The sequence below is a fragment of the Talpa europaea genome (assembly GCF_964194135.1).
Source record: "Talpa europaea genome assembly, chromosome: 12".
NCBI lineage: Eukaryota > Metazoa > Chordata > Mammalia > Eulipotyphla > Talpidae > Talpa > Talpa europaea.
Window position 1 is genome coordinate 5,174,028 of NC_140079.1, and position 27,208 is coordinate 5,201,235.

Consider the following 27,208-nt stretch of genomic DNA (forward strand, 5'->3'; position numbering starts at 1 on the left):
TAAATATAAAATTCATTAGCTTCTACAGTGTTAATTCTCAACTTTATAACCATTTGAAAATGATTATAATATTATGACTCAGTGAATATTATAAGCTGGGGAATGTAGTCTGCAAAGATGGAGAGAGTGAGGTAGACACTTAAACTTGGGTATCAGTGAGTGCTTGGTGTGTTTCCATGTAGAACAGAGAAACTCAGAGAGATGATGATGATGGATTTGAGGTTTTTAAACGTGGGGATCAGCACTGAAGTCTGCTGGTCTAAGTTATTGTGGTTATCATTTCCCAACAGATTAAGTCAAATCCTTTGCTACTAGTCTTCATCTTAGGTCACGCTGACGTTAGTGACAGCTGCACAGACAGAAAGAAAGGATCGTGCACTAAATGGTGCAGACTTGCAGTAGAACAAAGACGTCTTCTGGTCACCAATTCCCTTTGCTTTGCTTTATATTCCTCTAAATTTTTCTTATAATCTTACCCTTTCTCTAGGGATGACATTACTGATTTCTACAACTTGTATGCAAGAGATGTTGACCAAATACTGTTCTCTTTAGAGAAGCAAACAAATGGTCAGATAAAGTCAAACCAGTAATGAACCCCACAATTCTGACTGTAGAACTGAGGCTACCACGGGGGAGGAGAAGGGAGTAGGGAGGGAGCACCATGGGCTGTGGTCACAGGCTATGGAGGCTTTGGGGCTGGGTGTGGTGTGGTGACAACACCTGAAGGGGAGAGCCTATAATCATAAAGGATGCCGTAAACATATTTTGCATCAATAAAAATGTGGGTTTTCAGAAACATCATCTTCAATCAGTTGACAATGTAACCCTCGAGGTAGTTATTTTATTCTTTCAGAGTGGCGGGAAGACAGTATTTTGTCTCATCCAGATCATGGACCTAAATTTGTTGTTGTTTTTATAAGATATATATTTTACATCTTTTTTCCTTTTTGTACAACATAAGCTTTCTCCTCTCAGGTGTAGTGCCCGCGACATTCCCATCACCAATTCACTCATGCACATCACCATAGTCCCTGTGTGAGAACACATTCCCGCCCCTGTTCTGATCCAATGGACCTAAATTTGAACCCACCCCTTCTTAGCTTTGTGACTGTGGGCACATGCCCCTCTCTGAGGCATCAGTATGGGTGATGCTAAAGACACAGCCACATGAATGTAAAGAACCTGAGACTATTAACTCCTCGGCCCACTTTTTTCTTCTTTAAGAAGAACCTGACAAAATCCTGTGTGTTCAGAACAAGACTGTTGAATACCAACATCACCCCACCCCGGGGAGGGTGGCTCACGACAAAACGCTGTTGCCATGTTTGTAAATTCTGTGAGCACGACTTACCACACTGTCATCCTCACATGCTTTGTACCAAGGTCTCCAATTAGACCGTGAGATCTCTCATTAAGGAGGATAATAAGAATTAGAAACATCTGCAAGTTAAGTGGTATGCACGAAGAATGGGGAATGAGGTCAACTGCATGATTGAAAATAGAACTAATACCAACTTTTAGGGGTGAATTTAATATGAATATAATATGCAGGGGTGATTATAAATAAGCACACCTGAAAGTTAGATACAGCGTTACTTCCATAAAAAAACTTAAAAGTTACAAAGACACAAACCTAAACTTTTTAATAATTGCAATGAGCTCCTTGTCCCCAGCACCGTGTCCCTGTCCCTGGGCCACTGCTGGCAGAATCCCGTCACACGCACGCGGACACACGCTCCTCTGCCAAACACTTACCAAGTCCAAACGCAGCTCCAGACCGCAGCAGGGAGAAGGAGCTGCCGGCGCTTGGGGGGTGGGATGATAGAGGGTGGGGGGGGGGGGTCCCAGAAAAGGCACAGAAATGACTCTAGTTATGAGTTATGGAGGGAAATAGACCAGGCTCAGTAACATTATTTTTTTGGTCTTGGGTCAGTCAGCTTGGGGCGGAGGGCTGGGACAGGAGCATTTATCTTTCCAGGGACATGCAGTTTGAATTCTCAAAGCTCCCAATTATAAAAGCATCCTATTGTTACCTCCTATTGTTACTCTAGTTTTGAACATTTAGCCCTTAGGGAGATAGAGCGAGAATCATAACAGAGAGAAGACTGTGCTCTCTGTCCCCACGCAGGGAATAGAGGCCTGTTTTCTTTACACTGGGAATTCCTCTCGTAGGTATGCTCTTACTGTGAGAATCTTTACAGAATTTCCCCCTAGAGTGTGAGCTACCTAGTGCTTGTGAATCAAAATATTTTGATAACAATCTGTCAGGGCCTCTGAGTCTCTACAGCATCCTAAGCAGACCTGTCCTGTCAGACGTGACGGTGACCACAGAACATGTCGCATTGCTAAGAAATATGTGAGCACCACAGCCTGGGTCATGTTAGCTCACTGCTGTGCACAGACACTCCTCACATGATCTTATTTCCAATTTTAAAATGAGTAACTTAGTAAACAGAAACAGAAATTTACTAAGAGCATGTGTTCTAAATAGCAGTTTGAATTGGACCAGGGCTGAATCAGACCACAACGAAAAACATATCACAAGTTGAAAGTAAAAAGGGATCATTTATAAGCCACAGGGAATGGAGGAAGGTTTTTTGAGAAATAATTAGTCTCTACTTCCTACTGAAGAAAAATAAATCATAAGAGGAGTAAATTCAAAATTTATAAATACATATTTGAGCTTTTGGTGAAATCTGTAAAATGTTTTTATTTCAAATAAAGGCAATGATTATAATTATGGTGATAAAATTACAGGTGCTATTTTTAACTTTGCGTCAAATTATGTGACAACTTAGACCTTATATGTAAAAGATAAACCACAAAGGCAAAAAAGACATTGAAATGTATATGCCAAAGAATAATTGTATAAAATAAAATGAGCAAAGCTGACACTCTGAAATTATAAGTAAGATAAGTAAACATCAGGACCTCATTTAGAATTTGGAGATATTACCATGATGGAATCTTAGGGAGAGAAACACACACGGTCAATGACACAAGAAGCCTGGGCTGGAAGATGACACAGCAGGGCTTGCCGCTGCTTCCCAAGGCAAGAGAGAGGCTTCTGTGACTCAGAAGGACATAAAAATCTCTCTAAAGCTGTTGGGCTTTCATTTAAAGGATTTATAACGTAGACACACTCTACCTACCACACTGCCTGTGCAGTGCGTGTATTAAAGAGAAAAGTGAACGGAGGAAAATACTTCTGGATGTTCATATAGTTTTTTTTATGGCAAGTTGGAGTGTGCATACTTGCTGTATTACTCTGTTTTTTTCATATTAAAATATCTCAAAATAATAAAAGGGAAAAAAATCTACTCAAGATAAGAAATGTTGTCATTGTACACAATAGTAAAATCTACTCTTTATGTATTTACTTAATTTCCTTATGGAGGTAACATCGGGTTGCATTACTGCTGGTGTCTCAGAGGTTGGACTCCCCCTCAGGTCAGCACAGTCTTGCACCCAGCACCAAACCACCCAGAGTCCACTGCACAGTCATGTACTCCCTTCACTCTGTCCTCACCCCTCCCCCTCCCACCGCCAGATGTTTCTCCTCTGTATAGTCAGCTTTTTTTTTTGTAATTATTATTATTTTTTATTATTTTTTATTTTTTACATCATTGTTCATTTTTGCACAATGTATGCATTTAGAGTTAATATTGATACGTTGGCATCTGTAATTGCCATTTTGTTTGTCTTTTTTGTGATTTTATCCCTCAATTTAGTCTTCTTCTTGATCATTCCTCTGTTGGTTTTGGCTTTAGGACTTGTAAAATTTTTTGGAGTGGGGGTTTAGTTGTAATGAATTTCTGGAGTCTCTGTCTGAGAAGGTCCATATTTTTTCTTCATAGAGGAAGGAGAGCTTTGCAGGGTAAAGTTCTTGGCTGGCATATGCTGTCTTGAAGTTTGTTGAATATGCTACTCCATTCTCTTCTTGCCCGTAGTATTTCTTTGGACAAGTCTGAGGTTAACGTGATTGATTTTCCCTTACAAGTTATCTGTTTCTTCCCCCTTGCCAGTTTCATTATTTTTATTTTGTCTTGGACTCTTGCAAGCTTTACTACTATGTGTGTTGCTGTAGTTTTCCTTTTATTGTGGTAATTGGGTGTTCTTCTCGCCTCTTATATGTCTATATTTGTCTCCTTTTTCATGCTTGGGAAGTTTTCTTCAGTTATCTCCTTGAATAATTTCTCAGATCCCTTGTCTCTCTCCTCACCTTCTGGAATGCCTACAACTCTTACATTTCCTCTCTTCATGGAGTCTGATAATTGTCTAAGGGTATTCTCATTCTTCCTGAGCACTTCTCTCTCTCTTTCTCTTTTGGTTCTTTTTATTTTTGTATCTTCAAGAGCACCGATGCATTCTTCCATTTCCTTGGTTCTGTTTTCATTGCTTTTCCAAGAGCTCTTTGTCTCCTCCAGTAATCTTTTAGTCTCCTCCATTTCTTTTATTTCCTTTCTTAAGGTCTCATTTTTGTTCTTCAGTTCATTGATTATTTGTCTTCATCTCATTATACTTTTTAATTATGATGATTATTAATTCTCTATCTGACAAACCGAGAAGTTCTTCCATGTCATCGTTGTTGAGTTCTGGTGACTGATTTTCTTTTTGTGGTGTGTTCTTCTCCTGCAGGCTTGCTGGGTTATTTGTATTTTTCCTTCTCCCTGCTGTTTGCTTTCTAATTTGTTCTATGGGTTGGGACGTTGTGCCGCTGGTGTTTGTAGGCATCTCTTTGGATTGCTCCTTCAGGGGTGTCGGAAACTGTTAACTAGACTGAGACCAGCACTGGTAGACCAAAACTCCACCAGGGTGTTGATGCTGTGGCTGTGTTGCTGGGCACTGTCTCTTACAGTTCCCTCCCTCTGTATTTACTCAGTTCCAGCAGGAAATCAGTTAGTTGGTGATTTTGCTCTGGTCACTAGGTGGAGCTAGAGACCTGTACTTACTGACCTGTGCTTTTCCCTGCAGTTCTTTGAGAAACCCAGGGAGGGAGGGGAGCACCTTGACACAGGGGCTAGTGCTCACGCTGGGTGCTGTGTCTACCCAGTGTTCACCGGTGCTTTGCCCACAGCTGTGTGGATCCAGTGCCCTGAATTCTGCGCTCTAGTTCTCAATCTCAGGGTCTCAGATCCAAAATGCTGGCTGTCACCCTGTGCAGTGCCCACTGTTATGGCGTGTCCCACACCCGGAATCCTATGCCTAGCTCTAGTTCCAGAATGGGGTCTTGCTCCACACCTTGTTTCCCTTCTTAGCCCCATTTGCGTGGCCCACCCCCTCTCAGAGCCTGAGGGTGGTTTTGGAAACCCTGACTTCCAACTATTAGGAAGTTGGTGATTTTGTTCTGATCATTAGTTGGCACCAGAGAGCTTTCCTAGATCCTTCCAGAGCTGTGCTTTTTCCCGGTGGGTCTCAGGGAACTGAGCGGGGATGGTGTGGAATGGCTCAAGGCATGGGGTGCTGTGTCTGCCCTGTGCCATGTGTCATGGGGATCCCACGCCCCAAATTTCAGGCCCCAGGTCTCAGTTCCAAAGCCCTCAGATCCGGGACACAGGGAGAGCCCAGTTCAGTATCCACAGAAATGGTGCCTTTTGCATCCCGTTCCCATGCCCAAGCACCTGGTTTTTGATTACTCAGTGAGGGTCATTCACTTCAGTGGCGGTTCCCACGTGTCTCCCCAGGAGGCTAGGCTGTAGGCACGGGGACCTGGGCAGCCGCGACCCCCGTTTGCTTTCCAAACTCACGTGCTTTTCCACACAAGCTTACCAGCTGGCCTTGGGCTATTCGTAGGTCTCTCTTCGAGTCTTTATCTTCCTCTAATGGCTGGGGCCCAGAGCTGTTTGCTCACTTCCATGGCGATACCCTCACGGTTCTCCACAGTTCCCGTTCATGGGGTGCGGTGCCTGCAGTAGTTCCTTTCTGTTCCCAGTCCCGCTTGATCTGTAGTTTGTTCTCGTTGTTGTTGTTTTTTTCCTTTCTGTTGGTAGGAGTGTGCTGGCTTTTATGGCAACTTTTATGGCAACTTTCCTCCTCAGGCAGTTTGCTATAGTCACCCGTTTATTTTTCATGTCCTGATTTTTGCAGAGACCTGCCACTTTTTCTCCCTGTTAACTTTTTTTTTTTTTTTTTTTTAACGGGAGGACTTACTCGCAGTGTTTCCCCCGCCGCCATGTTGATCTCTCCAAGATTCTCTATAATCAGCTTTAAGGGTTTGTTTTCATATATGGCTTTTATTATGTTCAGATACATTCAATTTACTCTGACTTTTCTGGGGTTTTCATCATAATGTATGATGAATCTTATCAAGTGCTTTCTCAGAATCTGTTCATATGATCACATGATTTTTCCTTTCTTTAATTGATGTGAATTATATTGATCAAGAAGTTGAACCATCCGTGTATTACTGTTATAAATCCCACTTGGTCATGGTAGATGCTCTCTTCAATTCATTGTTGCATTGGGTTTCCTTTGATTTTATTGAGGATTTTTGTGTCTTTGTTAACTAGGGAGGTTGGTCTGTAGTTTGCCTTCTTTATGTTATCTTTTTTTATAAAAATGTCTTTGTTATTATAATAATGACGACCTCATAAAATGTATTTGGGAGAATTCCTTCTTTCTTTATATTTTGAAATTGTCCGAGCAGGGTAAATATTACTTCATCTCTAAAGGTTAATTAGATTCACTTGTGAAACCATAAAGTAATGGACTTTTGTTTTGGGGGGTTGGAGAGAGTTTTGATTATTTTCAATTTCCTTGCTTATGATCTTTTTTCAGATTTTCTGTTTCTTTCCTATTTGGTGTTGGATGAATGGATCATTCTAATGATCTGTCCATCTCATCTAGGTTGTCGAATTTGTTTGTATATAAATTTTCTTGGTAATTTCTTACTAGCCTCTGAATTTCTGTAGTGCCTCTTGTAACTTTTCCTATTTCATTATTGATTCTGTATTTGAATTTTCTCCCTCTGTTTCTTTGGGAGCCTAGTTAGAAGTGTCTATTTTTATTCTTTCAACTAACCAACTTTTGTTGTCATTGATCTTTTGGACTGCATTTTCTATATCTGTCTCATTTATTTCACCTGTTATTATTTCCTTCTTCCTAATGAATTTTGGATATTTTTGTTCCTTTTTCCCCCTAGTTCCTTGATCTAAGAACCAGTGTTGTTTGTTTGGTTTCTTCACACTTTCTTTTTAGGGCTACATTGCTATATTCTTCTCTCTTAAAACTGCTTTTGCAGTTTTTTGTTTGTTTTGGGACCAGTATGTGTTTAAACTGGAAGATGATACATATGCACATGAGAAAAATGTATATTTATCCCTAGAAATGTCTAAGAAACCCAGAACCTCTTGTTCTTTGTCTGTGGTTCAACTCTCCATTGGTGAATGTGGTTGTTGAAGCCTCTAACCACATATACATGTTCTCCCATGTCTGTTTTCACACTTGATAAAAAATGACTAACATGTTTTGTTGCCCCTTCATTTAGTAAGTATGTAATGATGAGTGTTATATCTTCCTGTAATGAAACATTAGATAGACATAACACTCATCAAAATACTGTCTCTTGTTACCTTTTTATGCTAGAAGTCTATTTTTTCTGATGTAAGTACAGCTGTTCCTGCCTTTCTTATGCAGAGAATGTGAGAATCAGTTTCGCAGCAAAATGAGAGCCAGAAACATTCAAAAGGGTGCCGGGGACCAGCCTCCGGCAAAACGTCTTGCCAGGGGTTCCTGAAAGGATGAGACGGCCTAGGCGAAAACGAAAGGGCTGAAACTTAGGGGCTGAGGGGAAAGGGATGAGGTAGAATGAGGAGACACTGACACTTGGTGAGGTGTTAGTATCTTCTGCCGAGAGACTCAGCAGGTCTTTTTTTTATTCATTATTAGTAATAATAATAAGGAAATACATTATCATGTGTAAAGCAAAAACAATTAGTATATTATGTTTCCCATAGACTACTGGCCCCTACAGGTCTCAGCTAGACAGCAGCTTTCAAGGTTAACAGATAATAAACCAAACCTAACATTAAAGCTACTTATTTTTTCATTTAGACAATTATTTAAAACAGTGAATAACTGCCAGTGCATCCCTATCAGCTAAAGCCTAAGCATCAAAGGACTATTCTATTCACATGACCTTCAGCCGGAGACCAGCTGCAGTTCAGCTATCAGAACTTTTTCTACCTAGAAATTCCTTAACTCAAATAGCTTCATATTAAAAACTTTCCCAAGAAACTTCAAGAGAAAACAAAATAGAAGGACCTACTATGATTATTGTATTGTAATGCTTGTCAGGCATGCTCAATAAGTTGTCTTCCATTGTCAAGTAGGCCAAATTGTTTAATAATTAGTTTTTAATTTTCCATGCCGTTTATTTGCAATATACTGATGCATATAATATAGTGCCTAATGTACTTTTTTGGGAAATTTTTTTCTTATTTATGACCAAGAACACAAAGTGAAGGAATGTTAGATCTTCATCCTCACGGTGTGAGGCACAAGGAATCTTCAGCCCCACGGTGTGAGGCCCTTTAGCTTCGGCCCCACGGTGTGAGGCCCTTTGGGCTTCGCTGCTTGCCAGTGTCTTATCTGGCTGGGGCATCAAGGCCTCCTGCAGCAAAAGGGGAAGACTAAAAAATAGTCAGTAAAGAATGGGTCCAGTTCACTGGAAAGGCTATCACTTACTGGAGGTAATACTACTATTCTGAGCTGGGAATTTGCTAATAATTATACGACTATAAAATTTACTAAAATCATTGAATTGATATTATTAATGAGCAAATTTCATGGTAGGTAAGTTATATATAAAGAAACTTTAAAAATTAATTTTAATGAATTTTCCATGAAATTATGCAAGGTTTGTTGAAAATAGCTTTACTTTTTCATGGAATCTACTAACAAACCATATTATGCTCATCAATCTGTATTGTAATCACGTTACCTTCCTGGTCCCCTTCTCAGGTTCAATAATGTAGAAATAAATATACATTGGGATAAATGTAATTAAATTGAAGTGAACTAAAATCACAGCAAATAAATCTATAATGCCTAAGAAATTATAAATTGGGTGTAAATTGGAAATCTGCATTTATTTCCAGTACATAGTTTCTTTTTCCACTGAATCCTTTTCCTTTCTTGATATTGTCTTGACACCACTCCCAGTCTTTAAGTTGGGGTTTAGTATTGATCCCACAGAAAGCTGAGGCAAAGTTCATGTGCAAATATTTTATTGGAAGGAAAAGAAACACAATGGGAGAGAGGAGAAAAGGATATAGGGGTGTAAGTACACTAAATAAAGCTTTTATGTGAGATAAAGTAGCCAATGAACAAGGTTTTGTGCTCTAGGGAAATATGGAAAAATGACACAAAATGGAAATTTAAACATCATCCAATCTATGGGACCGAAGAATTGGTCCACACTGAATCTCTTCCCAAAGTGTCTCTGAGGGGATGTACCTTTCTGTCATTTCTGCCACCATGTGTTGGGTAAAATAAGTTTCAGCTGGTGCTAACCATTGACAATTATGTGATTAATGTGAGAAGATCTTAGGAATTGTCAATGGGCTGACGATTACTACTCTGCACAGTTACTACTGCAGATTTCACTGCACATTCAGTCCTATCAATTCTTCTCAAAAACTGAACAAACTGATGAACGATTGCCACAAATGTGTACCTGCCACTTCTGGTGGTAGCTTCAGAATCATGAAAACAAATAAAACAACAAAAAAACCAGACCTTACTATGTTTTATATTGTTGCATGTTACCAGATCTTAGTTGTTGTACCATATAAGTGTAATAATAAGAAATAACAGTAAAATCAAAGGTGGGGTGAGGAAGGAGGAAAATATAGAAAATGGAAGGGAAGAATGTGAGAAAAGAATGATCTCCAAGAATAAGCTATTCTCAAGAGCTCTCCCAGTTGGAATATACTATAGGACATATAAACAACCCATCTTTCAGATCTAGATTCCTACTTTGAGGTTCATTTCAATTCATTTTTCACATGAAGTTTAGTACAAAGATAAGTTGAAGGTTCAGTTTCAGATTGCCAGCTAATTACCCATCCAGTCTTAGACTCTTCTGAAGAGAGGTGAGTGAAGAAAACATATCAAAGAACTTGTTCAGGAGATTTGAATACATGTGAAGAAATGGTAAACAGTTTATTAGAATTTTGGGTTATTTTTATTTGTTTTATTCATGGAAAAATGTGCTATTAAGTAGGGCCAAAAATTTCAGCATTTGAAGATAGTTATTAAAGAAACCATACCAGCAATCTATATCAGTGCTTCAAATCAGAGGTTGTAAATCTCATAAGAAAGTTGAGTAAAAGTAAACCTACTGGCTCTATAAAGGGAAAGAAAACAAACAAAAAACAAGGAGTGAGTCAATGAGGAGTAACTAATAAAAAATACATATGTAAAAGAAATAATATTTTCAAAATGAAATAAACATCTATTTTAGGGGTTGGGTACCAGCATATTGAGATTTGCATAAATATTCTCTGGACCCACAATGTTCAAACTTCACTAACTTCTGAGCCCAGAGACCCACAGTGGACAAGAGGCTGCTCTGCTGAGAAGCTTTCCGAGGGCCCCTTTCACATCCTTGTTCCTCATGCTGTAGATGAAGGGGTTCAGCATGGGGGTGACCACCGTGTACATCACTGAAGCAACTGTACTTCTTTCTGAAGAATGGGTCACAGCAGAAGTGAGGTAGACCCCCAGGACTGTCCCATAGAACAGGGAGACCACACAGAGGTGAGACCCGCAGGTGGAGAAGGCTTTGTACTTGCTGGTGGCGGAGGACATCTTCATTAAGGAGGAGACAATTTGAGAATAAGAGTAGAGGATCCCAGTGAAGGGAAGCACACCCAACAGGGCAGTAGACATGTACATGCAGATAGTAACAATGAGGGTGTCAGAACAGGCTACTTTTAGAATCTGAGCCAGCTCACAGAAGAAATGTGGGATTTCAGTGCCTGCACAGAATGTCAGCTGTGCAACCAAAAGAACATGAAGCAGGGCATCCCAGAAAATGATGAACCAACACATAAAAACCAGGAGGACACAGATGCGGGGGTTCATGATGACCGTGTAGTGCAGGGGGTGACAGATGGCCACAAACCTGTCATAGGCCATCACAGTCAGGAGGAAATTGTCCAGTCCAACAAAAATCATAAAAAAATACACCTGAGCGAGGCATCCTATGTAGGAGATGTCTTTGCTCTGTGCCTGGACGTTCACCAGCAACTTGGGGACGGTGGTAGAGGTGAAACAGATGTCAGCAAAGGACAGGTTGGAGAGGAAGAAGTACATGGGGGTGTGCAGGTGGGGGTCTGAGATGACGGCCAAGATGATGAGCAGGTTCCCAAGCACAGTGACCAGGTACATGGACAGGAACAGCCCAAAGAGGAGGGGCTGCAGGGCAGGGTCATTGGAGAGGCCCTGGAGGAGGAACTGAGGTGCTCCAGAATGATTTCCTGTTTCCATGTAGTTGGGGTGTCTGCTGTGAGAGAAGGAGCAGAGTTTGATGATCAACCCGCTGGAAACTAAACAAGTCATCTACCTTGAGGTTTCAGGGCTCATGTCCCTGTTTGGGCACCACTGCTGCAGACAGGACAGCCGATGACATTAATGAAGACTCAGAATCTAAATGAATTTGTAATAGGGGAAGCTGGGGAGAGAGCCATCGAGAGCAGCTCTGCCTTTCACTCTCCCAGTCCAAGCTTTTATTGAAGATATGAACAAGGAGCAAGAAAATAGCACTCAGTTGTATTTTTGCTTATACAGATTAATAAGTTACTTCTGAAAACAAGTTTTCCTGGTTAGTAGGGAACATGCCCAGAAGCCAGTACATCCTCAGAGAACAGGAGTCAATTCTGGGAAGAAGTTTTATTTGCAGAACTTCTAACGTCCTGGAGCTCCATCTGCAGAGTAAACAGGTGCTCTCCAAAAACTCCAGCTCCGTTTAGGGCAGCAGGCTCCCAAAAGTCATCACCTGTGCTTCCTTCTTTCTATGAACATCTTCACCCTCTTTTGAGTCTGCCATGACCATGATCCCCTCAGTCAGGTGGTAGCACATTTCCATTTCAAATGTATGTGATTATTGAAATTTTTTTCTTTCAGCAGAAATCTCTTTTTCTTTGCTCACTGATTCTAATTCTCCTATTAAAATCAATGAACATCAATCAGTTTGTCCTTGATTAAACATTGAAGACATTTGTTATTGTTAAGATATTTATTAGATTTTCCTACATAATGTCGACACTCCTTGAATCTAACAATTGTATAGTAGTGATTTATTCTTAGGATTTCAGTTGCACAACCTTAATTCTGTGACTGAAACTGGAATATTTGTGTATATAGGAGACAGTAAACTTTGTGGTTTCATTTTTTTCAAAATATGATTGAAATATTAACATTCTGGTGAGCTTAATAATGTCTGTGCACAGGATGATGTCAAGTCATTGTTGCTGGTATTAATATTTTCTATTTGTTTTGATGACTCATGTATGTGTATAAATATGTGTAAGGAACATGTAATTACTCAGGCATTTTACTGCCTTACAGACCTCCAGGGAAGACAGGTAGCTCGTAACTTTGAAAGAGCCCCACACACACACGTGATGTATCAGCTATGTGACCCTGAGCACAGATTGGCCCTGGGCTGGCTCTCCCTCATATGGCATAAAAGGGAGTAGCCCCACCTTGTGGGCTGGGATGTTGGCCACTTGTGGTTGCCTGCCTGCCTCCCTGCCTGCTGGCCACCTGTGTCCTCATCACCTGCTTCAGCATTAAAGCACGTCAGATACAAAAAGGCCCAATATTCTTTTTCCTTTTGCCCAAATCAACAGTAAACCTGCCCAGCCACGGTGATGAAGGAGATGTTGAGCCAGTCTCCCCAATCAGGAGTGTTGGACCAACAACATACTACTTTCTGGTCTTGAAAATGTCAAACTCTCACCCTGAGTTGTACTTAAGGAGTATTAACTATATCCTAACCTGCAAGGTGACAAATTAATTTCCAAACAGTGCTCTGGTCCAAAACTGCCCACCTGTCTCTAAGCAGGTGCCTCTGATTTTTATTTTCACCTTTTACTAATGAACATGCCTTTTTAAGATGAAAAAAAAAAAAGGGATGGGATGATAGTCAATCATTCTGTGTTATTCTTATAGCATAGAGCAGGTTGTATTAAATGTAAGCTTCTGTTTGTGTGTTTTGCAAACCCTGCATTTATCAACACGGCCCTACCCCAGGGCAGCATCAAGGACACGCTTCTGATCATGATACACACAGCTGGTCTCTCACCTCTTCAGGCCTCCACGCCAAGCTCCACCATACATGCTCCCCAGGACCCTTTCCGAGAGAGCTGCCTGGTGGTGTTTCTAGAAGACATTAGAGGGCAGCATGAGAAACACAAGATAAAAGTGTCCAGTATGGTGTGATGAGGACGGTTGCTCAGGGCCAGTCTCCCTTGAGGGAGAAGGGCTGTGTTAAAATCTGTGGCCCATGAAAGATGGTCCTCGCCTCTGGCTGTTGGGAATTTCATACACAACAATAACATGTCACTGTACCTGTGCAATGGCTCTTATCTAAAGACAAGAGAAGAATTGCTGGAGAGAAGGGAATCCATGTGCACTGCTGATGTGGGTGTGTATTGCTGTAGGTGTGATGGCGCAGCGGAGACCGTGAGGGTCAGCACATGGTGTGACGGTCACTGTGGGGTGTGGGCTGTGCCGACCGAGGGAGAAGGAGCAAGTGTGGGGGTTCTCAGAAGACTAACATGATCTGCCATATGACCCAGCACTGCCACTCCTAGTATCTACCCAAAATGGCAAAACTATTAATTCAAAAGGAAACTACACCCCATGTTTATAGCAGCATTATCTGTAGCCCCAGGATGGAGACAAAGCGCCCTGAAAGCTCGGAGCTGCCGGCTGGTCACACACAGAACCCACATCCGCAACCCAACCCGGCGGGGCTTCCCCCGGGGCAACATCTGGGTGCAGACAATGGAGGGATGAGGGAGGATGGGGCTGTTCTTCATACCCACCCCGCCCCCTCCCCACAGCAGCCCCAGCCCCCAGGAGGCTACCCTCTGCGCGGGGCCTGCCAGTGTGAGCCGAGTCACCCCTCCTGGGTCTGGGCTTCAGGACCGAGGCAGGCGCTCACCTCCCGCTCGAGGTGGTCCAGGCACAGCCCCGGAGGAGGAGGGGCACGGGCTTCCCATAACCCATAAAATACATGCTACTTAATTAAAACAGATACCACAGCTTTCCACAATTTAAAATCAGTGGTCATTAAACAGAGCTTCCAAAGGACAAGCATTTGAAACGATTATGGCTGGAGGGACATTTAAAGAATTATGATCCCAGTATTACCTCAATTTAAAAATTATGTAAATGATAACAATAAAATAAAAAATAAGAAATTAAAGTAAGTGCATAAGAGTCTGTGTTCCTGGATGATGAGAGGCAAAAGGGGCTCCATGGTATGGACAAGGACAGACGCTGCCCTATGGGGTCTACACAGATGTTGGCCTCTGTGTAATGCCGTGTGCCTAGACCCCATGTAATGGTGCGGGGCACTGTTCACTCCATATTTATTTATTTAAGCGTAGAATGTCTATCTCGAACTAATGGGCGATCTCAACCATGCATTGAAACACAGCCAGTTCCAATGAAAGTCATGCATGAGATAAGCAAGCCTGTTGACATCATGTTTAATTTTCTCCTCACCCCGATATCCCCTTCTAAATCATAAACCTTCCAGACAGGGAGGGAAAGAGGGTGGATAAATCAGGGGAACAGGTCAACTGTATGATGACGGATAGAACCAGACTTTTAGGGGTGAACTTAAAGTCGTACATGCAGATGTGGATTATAATGAAGCACGCCTGAAACATAGACTATTTATAATTCAATGTTACTTCCATAAAAAAACTTGAAAGTTAATAACAAAGTCACGAACCTAAACTTTTCAACAGTTTCAATGAGCTTCTTGTCGCCACTACCGTGTCCTTGTTGCTGGGCCACTGCTGGCAGAATCCTGTCACACGCACGCGGACACACGCTCCTCTGCCAAACACTTACCAAGTCCAAACGCAGCTCCAGACCGCAGCAGGGAGAAGGAGCTGCCAGCACTGGGGGGTGGGATGCTGGAGGGTGCGGGGGGGTTCCAAAAAGGGCACAGAAATGACTCTAGTTATGGAGGGAAATAGACCAGCCTCAGTAACATTGTTGTTTTTCCTGGTCTTAGGTCAGTCAGCTTGGGGCGGAGGGCTGGGACAGGAGCATTTATCTTTCCAGGGACATGCAGTTAGAATTCTCAAAGCTCCTAATTAAAGCCAGTCCTACTGTTGACCTAGTTCTGAACAGCTCAGCCCTCAGTGAGACAGAGAATCATAAGTGGATACTGCTTCGCCACTCTATTCCCACATGGCAAATTTTAGCTCAGGCCTGTTATTTACACTGGGAACTCTCCTCTCCTAGGTGTGATCTGACTATAAGGTTCTTTACAGAATTTCCCACTAGAGTGTGAGCTACCTAGTGCTTGTGAATCAAAATATTTCTATAACAATCTGTCAGGATCTCTGAGTCTCTACAGCATCCTAAGCAGACCTGTCCTGTCAACCGAGACTGTGATCACAGAACATGTCACGTTGCTAAGAAATACCATGTGAGCACCACAGCCTGTGTCATGTTAGCTCACTGCTGTGCACAGACACTCCTCACATGATCTTATTTCCCTTTCATAATAACTTATAGAAACTTTCATAACTTATTAGAAAATGGAGAACTTTACTGAATATGTGTTGTAAGTGGCAGTTGGAATCGGGCCAGGATGTGACTTCAGAGCACACGGAAATTGTTGCTTCATACTTTGAAGCAAAAAAAGGATTTTTCATAAGTCACTAAGAATGGAGGAAATACAGCATTAGGAAAAGTTGCCTTTCATGTAGAAATAGTAAGTTTCTACTTCCCACTGAAGAAAAATAAATCAGAAGAGGCGTACATTCAAAAATTTTCAAAACATATTTCAGCTATTAGAAGACACTATTCAAATGTCTGTATTTGAAATTAAGACAAAAATTTTCATTACATTTTAATTATGGTGGTGGTGAAATCACAAGCATAAAGATTTCTAACTCTGAATGCATAAAATTGTGTGACAAAAACAGACCTTATATTTAAAAGAAAAGCCACAAAAAATGACATTGAAATATACAAACGAAAAAAGTATTGTCTGGAATATTTAAAATCTGATCATCTGAAACTGATAACTCAACATGGAAAACTCAATGACAATCTGGGAGATATGACGATGATGGAATCTCATAGCGAGAAGCACACATGGTCAATGACACAAGAAGCCTGGGCTGGAAGACGACACCGCAGGGCTTGCTGCTGCTTCCCAAGGCAAGAGAGAGGCTCCTGTGGCTCAAAGGGACATAAAAATCTCTCTGAAGCTGCTGGGCTTTATTTAAAGGATTTATAACGTAGACACACTCTACCTACCACACTGCCTGTGCAGTGCGTGTATTAAAGAGAAAAGTGAACGGAGGAAAATACTTCTGGATGTTCATATAGTTTTTTTTATGGCAAGTTGGAGTGTGCATACTTGCTGTATTACTCTGTATTTTTCATATTAAAATATCTCAAAATAATAAAAGGGAAAAAAATCTACTCAAGATAAGAAATGTTGTCATTGTACACAATAGTAAAATCTACTCTTTATGTATTTACTTAATTTCCTTATGGAGGTAACATCGGGTTGCATTACTGCTGGTGTCTCAGAGGTCGGACTCCCCTTCAGGTCAGCACAGTCTTGCACCCAGCACCAAACCACCCAGAGTCCACTGCACAGTCATGTGCTCCCTTCACTCTGTCCTCACCCCTCCCCCTCCCACCGCCAGATGTTTCCCCTCTATAGTCAGCTGTAAGGGTTTGTTTTCATATATGGCTTTTATTATGTTCAGATACATTCAACTTACTCTGACTTTTCCAGGGATTTCATCATAAATGTATGATGAATCTTATCAAGTGCTTTCTCAGAATCTATTCATATGATCATATGTATTTTTGTTTTTTTAATTAATGTGAATTCTATTAGTCAAGAAGTTGAACAATCCTAGTATTCCTGTTATAAATCCTAGTTGGTCATGGCATATGCGCTCTTTAATCCACTGTTGCATTGGGTTTGCTATGATTTTATTGAGGATTTTTGTGTCATTGTTCACTAGGGAGGTTGATTGTAGTTTGCCTTCTTTGTGTTGTCTTTTTTTATGAATTGTTTTGTTATTAGAATAATGTTGCCCTTATAAAATGCGTTTGGGAGAATTCCTTCATTCTTGATTTTTTGAAAGTGTCTGAGCAGGATAATATTACTTCATCTCTGAAGGTTTGGTAAAATTCCCTGGTGAAACCGTATGGTAATGGACTTTTGTTTTGGGGGTTGGGAGGAGTTTTGATTACTTTCAATTTCCTTGCTTATGAGTGGTCTTCTGGATTTTGTCTCTTTCCTATTTGGTCTTGGATGAATGGATCATTCTAATGATCTGTCCATTCATCTAGGTTGTTGAATTTGTTTGCGTTAAATGTTCTCAGTAATCTCTTCTTATCCTCTGAATTTCTGCAGTGTCTTTTTATAACTTCTTCTCTTTCATGTTTGATCCTATGTTTGAGCTTTCTCATTCTTTTTCTTTGGGAGCCAAGGTAGTCGTGTCTATTTTTGTTTTTTCAAAGATCCAACTTTTGTTGTCATTGATCTTTTGCACTGCCATATATATATATATATATATATATATATATATATATATTTGATCTCTAATTTTTATTATTTCCCTCCTTCTACTGGATATTGGATTTTTTTTATTCTTTTCTTTTCCTAGTTCCTTGAGATGAGAAACAATATTGTTTTCTTGGGCTCTTTCCAGTTTCTTAATTTGGCCTGTGTTGCTGTATACTTCCCTCTACAATTGCTTTTGCTGTGTCCCACATATACTGAAAGATTTTGTCTTCATCATTTGTCTTGAGGTATTTTTTTTATTTCTTCATTAACCCGGCAGTCACAGTAGGCTGCTGTTCAGTTCTCGAAGGATAACAATATTTCCTGGTTTTCTTTTTGTATTTGATTTGTAATTAAGTATGTTGATGAACAGAAAAGATATTTGGTATGATTTCAATTGTCATGAATTTGCTGATGTTTGTCTTGTGACCAGTATGTGTTTAAACTAGAGGATGACCCATGTGCAGTTGAAAAAAAAAAAGTATATCATCCTTATAGATATATATGAGATGCATACCCTCTAGTTCTTTGTTTAAGGTGATTATGTCCTTATTTTTACCTGTGGTTGAACCCAAAACTTCTACATTTGGTGACAATTATTAAGGAAACCGAATCAAGAGTGTGTATCAGCGCTTCATATCTGAGGTTGTAAATCTCATAAGAAAGCAGTCCAGAAGAAAATAACTGACTGCATAAATGGCATAAAACAAACAAAAAAACACTGAGTGAGACAATGGGTAGAAGCTTATATAAATACACACACACACACACACACATAAATATGATGAACAGAACATTTTTTCAAAACAAAACAAAACTATATATATATATAGTTAAATATATATATATATATATATATATATATATATATATATATATATATTTGAACGGGGGTATTAGGATATTACTATTTGCAATAATACCACCTGGACCCACAATGTTCACTAACTTCTGAGGCCAGAGGCCAATAAAACACATGAGGCTGCTCTGCTGAGAAGCTTTCCGAGAGCCCCTTTCACATCCTTGTTCCTCATGCTGTAGATGAAGGGGTTCAGCATGGGGGTGACCACTGTGTACATCACTGAAGCAACTGACCTTTCCTCTGAAGAACGGGTCACATCAGAACTGAGGTAGACCCCCAGGCCTGTCCCGTAGAACAAGGAGACCACAGAGAGGTGAGACCCACAAGTGGAGAAAGCTTTATGTTTGCTGATAGAGGAGGACATTTTCATTAAGGAGGAGACAATTTGAGAGTAAGAATAGAGGATTCCAGTAGCAGGAAAAAAACCAAACAGGGCATAAGTCACATACAAGTAGATGTTATTGATGAAGGTGTCAGAACAGGCTACTTTTAGAATCTGATCCAGCTCACATAAGAAATGTGGGATTTCAGTAATTGTGTAGAATGTCAGCTGTGCAATCAAAAGAACATGAACCAGGGAAACCCATAAAATGACGAGCCAACACATCAAAGCCAGGAGGACACAGAGGCGAGGATTCATGATGACCATGTAGTGCAGGGGGTGACAGATGGCCACAAACCGGTCATAGGCCATCACGGTCAGGAGCAAAGTATCCAGTCCAGCAAAAACATTAAAAAAATACACCTGAGTGAGACATCCTATGTAAGAGATGTCTTTGCTCTGTGCCTGGATGTTCACCAGCATCTTGGGGATGGTCGTGGATGTGAAACAGATGTCCGCAAAGGACAAGTTGGAAAGAAAAAAGTACATGGGGGTGTGTAGGTGGGGGTCGGAGCTGACAGCCAGGATGATGAGCAGGTTCCCTGTCACGGTGACCAGGTACATGGAAAGGAACAGCCCAAAGAGGAGGGGCTGCAGCGCAGGGTCGTCAGAGAGGCCCCGGAGGAGGAACTGAGATGCTCCTGAATGATTTCCTGTTCCCATGTAGTTGGGGTGTCTACTACAAGAGAAGGAGCAGAGTTTGATGATCAACCAGTGGAAACTAAACCAAATGTTCTGGGAAAGGAGATCTGCTTTCATGCTGTGATGGATGTTAACACAATTATGCACAAATATAGTGCAATGAGGAGGCATCCAATGATAACACCAATAGTAATTAGCTTCAGTTAATGCAACACCCACTTCTTTGGCAGCAGCCTGATTGGGTCTTTAGCATTTGGCAGGACTTGTGTGTTGTGGACACCCCAACGCCACTCTGCTCCGTGGCAGGAACAGCACCAGGAGCCACTCCTGGTGGATCAGGCAGTGGTTCTGGCCCAACTGGCCCAACAGTTTCTCCCCTGGCAATGTGGAAATGGCACAGAGATTCTGCATAATTATCCCATCAAAGGCTAATCCTTGTTGGTAAACATCAGTCTAGGATCTGGAATGAGGAAACACCTTCCCTAGGATTGTAGTGACCCCTAAGCCAGTGACTAACCCCCTCTGAGGCATGACCCCTAAGCCAGTGACAGACCCCCTCTGAGGCATTAGTATAGGTAATGGTAATGACACAATATACACATGAATGTAAAGAACTTGAAACAATAACTCCTCAGCCCACCTTTTTCTTCTGTAAAAGAACCTGACAAAATCCTGTGTGTTCAGAAAGAGACTATTGAATACCAACCTCAGCCCACCCCGTGAGGGTGGCCCATGTTGCAGTGCTGTCACTGTGTTTGTGTATTCTGTGTGTATGACTTACCACATTGTTATCATTACATGCTTTGTAACAAGGTCTCCAATTAGACTGTGAGATCTGTCATTAAGGAGGATAATAAGAATTAGAACCACTGATAAGTTTATGCACCCAGAAGAATTTAAAAGTAATACTGCTATGACTGATGAGCTTATTCTAAAGACATAGTGTTCATTTCAGCCCATATTTCAACATTAATTCCATTTTCTTGATACCCCTCTCACTGAGGAGCCTATAATGGCTCTAGTGAAACGTGTCTCATCTCAGCCTTAAACATGAATGGGCCTCCCCCGCCTGATTTCCACGTGGAGTGTCCCTCAGGGGGGCTGGCTGGGGTGACCTGAGTCTTATCGTTCCTGCCTGTCCTGTCCTTTGGCAAAAACTCGGTACAACCACTCACAGAAGTTGAGCTTCTTTAATTATGCCATGTTTCTCACCGAGGAACATAAATAAAATGCCATTATTGTCAAAATCTCACGGTGTGGGAATACTGAGTGCTCTTCTTTAAACAAGAGATATGGAAAGGAAGTTAAAGCAAATTCAAACTTCTATTCTGTGTGTGCAGTGAGATTTTTTTCTTCATTGTGATCACACTGGCTTACAACACACTGTGTGATGCAGAGATACAGGGTCATACCCCACACGCACTACTGAGACACACGTATCCTCCACCAGATCCCAATATCACCTCTTCCTAGAGTGTTCTCCATGTTGCTGATATATTTCAAATACTCCACTCCATGGTCTGATATAGGCTATTAAAACTCAATAATTTTCATGTAAAATTTAACAATACAGTACAATAAATAAATAAAGTAAATTGGCCTCCTTGGTGGCACAGCGGGTTGAGCACAGTGCTGTGGAGCTGTCCGCAGCCTCTGCAGTGTGAGTTCAATTCCCAGCCGGCCAGAGAGATACCCACATGGCACAGCAGACCTCTCCTGATTCACCCACTGCTCCCCTCAGCAGTATTTTCGGTCCGTCTGCTTGTTCTGCTCCCCGCTCTGTCTCGGGTGAATAGTCTCACCCTCCCGTGCCTCTGGCCTGTACCCCAGCTCTTGTATAAAAATAAGTAAATCTTAAAAATAAATAAATAAATAAATAAAGTAAATAAGTAAGTAAGTGAGTATGTTAAGAAACAACTGTGTTCTTAAATGATAAAAGATCAGTTTCAGGCAATACTAGATGGATAAAGATAGAAATTACGGGCCTCCCCGGTGGCGCAGCGGTTGAGTGCTGGGTTGCGAAGCTGCCCGCAGCCTCTGCAGCACTGGTTCGATCCCCGGCCACTCCCCGGCCACTGGAGGAGGGTCCCACATGGCGTGCAGACCTCTCCTGCCGCCCGCTGCTCCCCTCAGCAGTGTACTTCGGTCCTTCTGCCTGCTCAGCTCCCCGCTCTGGCTCTGGTGAATTCTCTCACCCTCTCGTGCTTCTGACTGTACCCAGTGCTTGTATAAATAAATGAATGAATGAATGAATGAATGAATGAATCTTAAAAAAAAAAAAAGATAGAAATTACACTGTTGGTGTTTTATACAGATCTTGAATTATAGTGTTGTACTCCAGAAACTTAGGTAATGTTATAACCCAATGTTTTTTTTGTTTTTTTATATATTTTTACATAATTTTTGCACACTGTATGAGATTTTTTTCTTCATTGTGATCACACTGGCTTACAACACACTGCGTGATGCAGAGATACAGGGTCACACCCCACACACATCACAAAGGCACCCGTATCCTCCACCAGATCCCAATATCCCCCTCTTCCCAGGGGATGTATTTCATCTTGGTTATAGTCTCCATACAGTTCCCACCTCCCTTATTTTGACCCTCATCCCTCCTCTCCACCCTCGTTTGTGTGTCTCTGGTTTATAGTTGCTTGTTGATTGTGATCCAATATTTATCAATATATTTATGTAAATATATAATGTCCATCCCAAACTAAGAGGCAATATCATACCACATTGCAATGACAGTCACATCACCATAAAAGGTACAGTAAGAGAAGCAAGTCTGTTGACAGCATCGTGTTGAATTGTTTGATTTTCTCTCCAGTCTGCCATCCCCTTCAAAGTCACAACCCTCTCCAGAAGGGGAGGGGAAGAGCAGTGCTTAAACAAGGAGAATGGGGCCAACTGCATGATTGGAGATAGAACTAAGATCAACTTTTAGGGGTGAACTTTGTGTAGTATATGCAGGTGTGGATTATAATGGAACTTAGATTATTTATATTCAATGTTACTTCCATAAAAAATTAAAAGTGAAAAGCAAAATCATAAAGTAAATGTTTTATTAATATTTATTAGCTTCTTGTCACCACCACCCATGTCCTTGTTCCTGGGCCACTGCTGGCAGAATCCTATCACACGCACGCGGTCACACACTCCTCTGCCCAAACACTTACTAAGTCCAAATGCAGCTTCAGACCGCAGCAGGGAGAAGGAGCTGCTGGTGCTGAGGGACAGGATGATGGAGGATGAGAGGGTCCCAGAAAAGGCACAGAAATGATTCTAGTTATGGAGAGAAATAGACCAGGCTCAGTAACATTATTGTTTTTCTGGTCTTAGGTCAGTCAGCTTGGGGCAGAGGAGCAAAAAAAGGAGTATTTATCTTTTCAGGGAAATACAGGTTTGAATTCTCAAAGCTTTCAATTAAAAAAAAAGGCCTCTATTTCTGAACAATTTAGCCCTTAGGGAGATAGAGCAAGAATCATAACAAAGGGAAGAATACTCTCTATTCCCACGTGGCAAATTTTAGCTCAGGCCTGTTTTCTTTACATTGGGAACTCTCCTCTCCTAGGTGTGATCTGACTGTAAGGATCTTTACAAAATTTCCCACTAGAGTGTGAACTACCTAGTGCTTGTGAATCAAAACATTTAGATAACAATTTGGCAGAGTCTCTGAGTCTCTGCAGCATCCTAAGCAGACCTGTCCTATAAGATGAGACTGGAATAAAAGAACCTGTCACATTACTAAGAAATACAATGTGAGCACTATAACGTGTGTCATTACTGCCTTACTGATGTGCACAGACACTCCTGACATGATATTACTTCTAATTTTAAGATGAGTAACTTAGTAAACAGAAACAGAAATTTCCTGAGAGCATGTGTTGTAAATGGCAGTTGGCACTGGACCAGTTCTTGATTTCATAGTCCATAGAAACTTGTTGCAACACAATTTGAAAGAAATAAAGAGATAATTTATAAGCCACTGGGAATGGAAGGAATATAGCAATAGAAAAGGTATGGTTTTTTTTTGGAGAAATAATTAGTTGCTACTTCCTACTGAAGAAAAATAAATCATAGAGGAGTAAATTCAGAAATTGTAAATACATATTTGAACTTTTGGTGAAAGCTGTTAAAATTTTTTATTTCCAATAAAGATAATGATTATAATTATGGTGATAAAATTATAAGTGATAAAGATTTTTAACTTTGAGTTCATCAAATTGTGTGACAAAAAAATAGACCTTACATTTAAAAGATATACCAAAAAAGAAAAAAATGACATTGAAATATACATGCCAGACAAAGAATAATTGCATACAATGTTTAGCAAAGCTGATAGTCTGAAATTATAAGTAAATATCAGAAACTCATTTAGAATTTTGAGATATGAGGGTGATGGAATCTTAGAGAGAGAAACACACATGGTCAATGACACAAGAAGCCTGGACTGGAAGATGAAACAGCAGAGTTTGCTGCTGCTTCCCAGGACAAGAGTGAGGTTCCTGTGTCTCAAAGGGAAGTTCGTTTTCTCTCTAAAGCTGTTGGGCTTTATTTAAAGGATTCATAATGTAGACGCACTCTACTGTCACACTACCTGTGCAGTGAGTCTGTGAAAGAGAAAAGTGACTAAAGGAAAATACTTCTAGATGTTAATATAGCTTTTGATGGGAGTTGGAATGTGTGTACTTACTATATTACTCATATTTCTCACATTAAATAATGAAAGGGAAAAAATCTACTCAGGGTAACAAATTTTTTCATTGTATAAAATAATAAAACCTACTTTTTATGTATTTATTTAATTTCTTTATTGAGGTAACATTGGGTTTCATTATTGCTGGTGTCTCAGAGTTTAGACTCCCCTTCAGGTCATGACCCAGCACTAAACCACCCAGAGTCCACAACACAGACACGTGTTCCTTTCCTGCTCTGTCCTCACCTCTTCCCCCCTCCCTCTCTGGATGTTGCACTTCTGTAGTCAGCTTTAAGGGTTTATTTTCATATGTGGCTTTTATTATGTTAGATACATTCAACTTACTCTGATTTTTCCAGGATTTTTATAATAAATGTCAATGAATCTTATCAAGGGCTTTCTCAGAATCTATTCATATGTTCATATGTATTTTTTCTTTAATTGATGTGAATTATATTGAAGTTGAACCATCCTTGTATCCCTTTTATAAATCACACTTGTTTATGGTATATACTCTCTTTAATCCATCGTTGTATTCGGTTTGCTATGATTTTAGTGAGGACTTTTGTGTTTTGTTAACTATGGAGGTTGGACTGTATTTTTCCTTCTTTGTGTTGTCTTTTTTTTAATGGTTTTGTTATTAGAATATTTCTGCCCTCATAAAATGTATTTGGGAGAATTCCTTCATTCTTGATTTTTTTAAAAGTGTCTGAACAGGGAGTTTTGATTATTTTGATTATTTTCAATTTACTTGCTTATGATTGGTTTTCAGGTTTTCTGTTTCTTTCCTATTTTGTCTTGGATGACTGGATCCATCTCATCTAAGTTGTTGAATTTGTTTGCATTTAAATGTTCTTTGTAATCACTTCTTATCCACTGAATTTCCACAGTGTCCGTAACTTCTCCTCTTTCATTACTGAGCCTGTATTTGAGTTCTCTCCCTCTTTTGCTTGTGAGCCTAGGTCGAGGTGTCTATTTTGTTTTTTCAAAGACCAACTTTTGGTGTCATTGATCTTTTGGATTGCATTTTCTATATCTAGTTCATTTATTTCTCCTCTAATCATTATTATTTCCTTCCTCCTGCTGGATTTTTTGGGATTCTTTGGTTCTTTTTTTCCTAGTTCCTTGAGTTGAGAAGCAATGTTGTTTGTTTGGACTCTTTCCAGTTGCTTTTGGGGGGCTGTATGCTATCTACTTCCCTCTTAGAACTGCTTTTGCAGTTTTTGTTTGTTTTGTGACCAGTATGTGTTTAAACTGGAAGAAGTTAAATCTAAGATGGGGTGAGGAAGGAGGAAAAAAGGAAATGGAAGAGAAGAATGAAAAAAAATGGATGAAAAGAACCATATCCAAGAATGAAGCTATTTTCTCAAGAGCTCTCCCAGTTGGAATACACTATGGGACATATAAACAACCCATCTTTCAAATCTGGATTCCTACTTTGAGGTTCATTTCAATTCACTGTTCACATGAAGATTAGAACAAAGGTAGGTTGAAGGCTCAGTTTTAAATGGCTAGTTTATTATGCATTAACTTAGACTCTTCTGAAAAGAGAAGTTAGTAAAGAAAATACGTCAAAGATCTTGTTCAGAAAATTTGAATACACGTGAAGAAGTAAACCTACTGGATCCATCCAGTAGTAAACCTACTGGATCCATAAAGGGAAAAAACAAACAAACAAACAAAAACAATGAATGAGTCAATGAGGAGTAACTGATAAAAAAGAAAAAATATATGTAAGAGAAAAAATATTTTCAAAATGAAATAAACATCTATTTTAGGGGGTGGGCCATCAACATATTGAGATTTGCAATATATACCTTTAAGACCCACAATGTTCAGTAACTTCTGAGCCCAGACACCCACAAAAGACAAGGGGATACTCTGCTGAGAAGCTTTCTGAGGGCCCCCTTCACATCCTTGTTTCTCATGCTGTAGATGAAGGGGTTCAGCAAGGGGGTGACCACTGTGTACATCACTGAAGCAACTGAACTTTTCTCTGAAGAATGAGTCACAGCAGAACTGAGGTAGACCCCCAGGCCTGTCCCATAGAACAGGGAGACCACACAGAGGTGAGACCCACAGGTAGAGAAGGCTTTCCGCTTGCTGGTGGAGGAGGACATCTTCATTAAGGAGGAGACAATTTGAGAGTAAGAGTAGAGGATCCCAGCAGCAGGAAACACAACCAATAAGGCAGTAAGCACATACATGAGGATGTTATTGATGAGCGTGTCAGAACAAGCTACTTTTAGAATTTGAGCTAGTTCGCAGAAGAAATGTGGGATTTCAGTGCCTGCACAGAATTTCATCTGCATAATCAGAAGAATATGAACCAGAGCAACCCAGAAAATGACAAGCCAACACATCAAAACCAGAAGGACACAGATGCGGGGGTTCATGATGACCATGTAGTGCAGGGGGTGACAGATGGCCACAAACCTGTCATAGGCCATCACGGTCAGGAGGAAGTTGTCCATTCCAGCAAAAATCATAAAAAGATATACTTGAGCGAGGCATCCTGTGTAGGAGATGTCTTTGCTCTGTGCCTGGATGTTCACCAGCATCTTGGGGACGGTGGTGGAGGTGAAACAGATGTCAACAAAGGACAGGTTGGAGAGGAAGAAGTACATGGGGGTGTGCAGGTGGGGGTCAGAGCTGATGGCCAGAATGATGAGCAGGTTCCCTGTCACGGTGACCAGGTACATGGACAGGAACAGTCCAAAGAGGAGGGGCTGCAGGGAAGGATTGTCGGAGAGGCCCCGGAGGAGGAACTTAGATGCTCCTGAATGATTTCCTGTTTCCATGTAGTTGGGGTGTCTACTGTGAGAGAAG

At 40.7% G+C, this 27,208-nt stretch overlaps 4 protein-coding genes across 4 annotated transcripts in view; 1 reads left to right on the forward strand and 3 right to left on the reverse strand.

The window, feature by feature from the left end:
- LOC311182543 (olfactory receptor 7G3-like) overlaps positions 1-27,208 on the forward strand; it is a gene marked incomplete at both ends in the record, with an annotated part of 735,701 nt that overhangs the window by 17,914 nt on the left and 690,579 nt on the right. The window lies entirely within an intron of this gene.
- Positions 10,531-11,493, reverse strand: LOC311180674 (olfactory receptor 7D4-like; the record flags this gene model as incomplete). The annotated part of the gene is made up of 1 exon (XM_084248586.1): positions 10,531-11,493. The coding sequence occupies one exon, from the start codon at positions 11,491-11,493 to the stop codon at positions 10,531-10,533; it is 963 nt and encodes a 320-aa protein (XP_084104712.1).
- On the reverse strand, positions 18,736-19,698 carry LOC311180675 (olfactory receptor 7D4-like; the record flags this gene model as incomplete). Its single annotated transcript, XM_084248587.1, has 1 exon — positions 18,736-19,698. The coding sequence occupies one exon, from the start codon at positions 19,696-19,698 to the stop codon at positions 18,736-18,738; it is 963 nt and encodes a 320-aa protein (XP_084104713.1).
- Positions 26,215-27,180, reverse strand: LOC311180676 (olfactory receptor 7D4-like; the record flags this gene model as incomplete). Its single annotated transcript, XM_084248588.1, has 1 exon — positions 26,215-27,180. One exon carries the CDS (start codon positions 27,178-27,180, stop codon positions 26,215-26,217), a length of 966 nt encoding a protein of 321 aa, XP_084104714.1.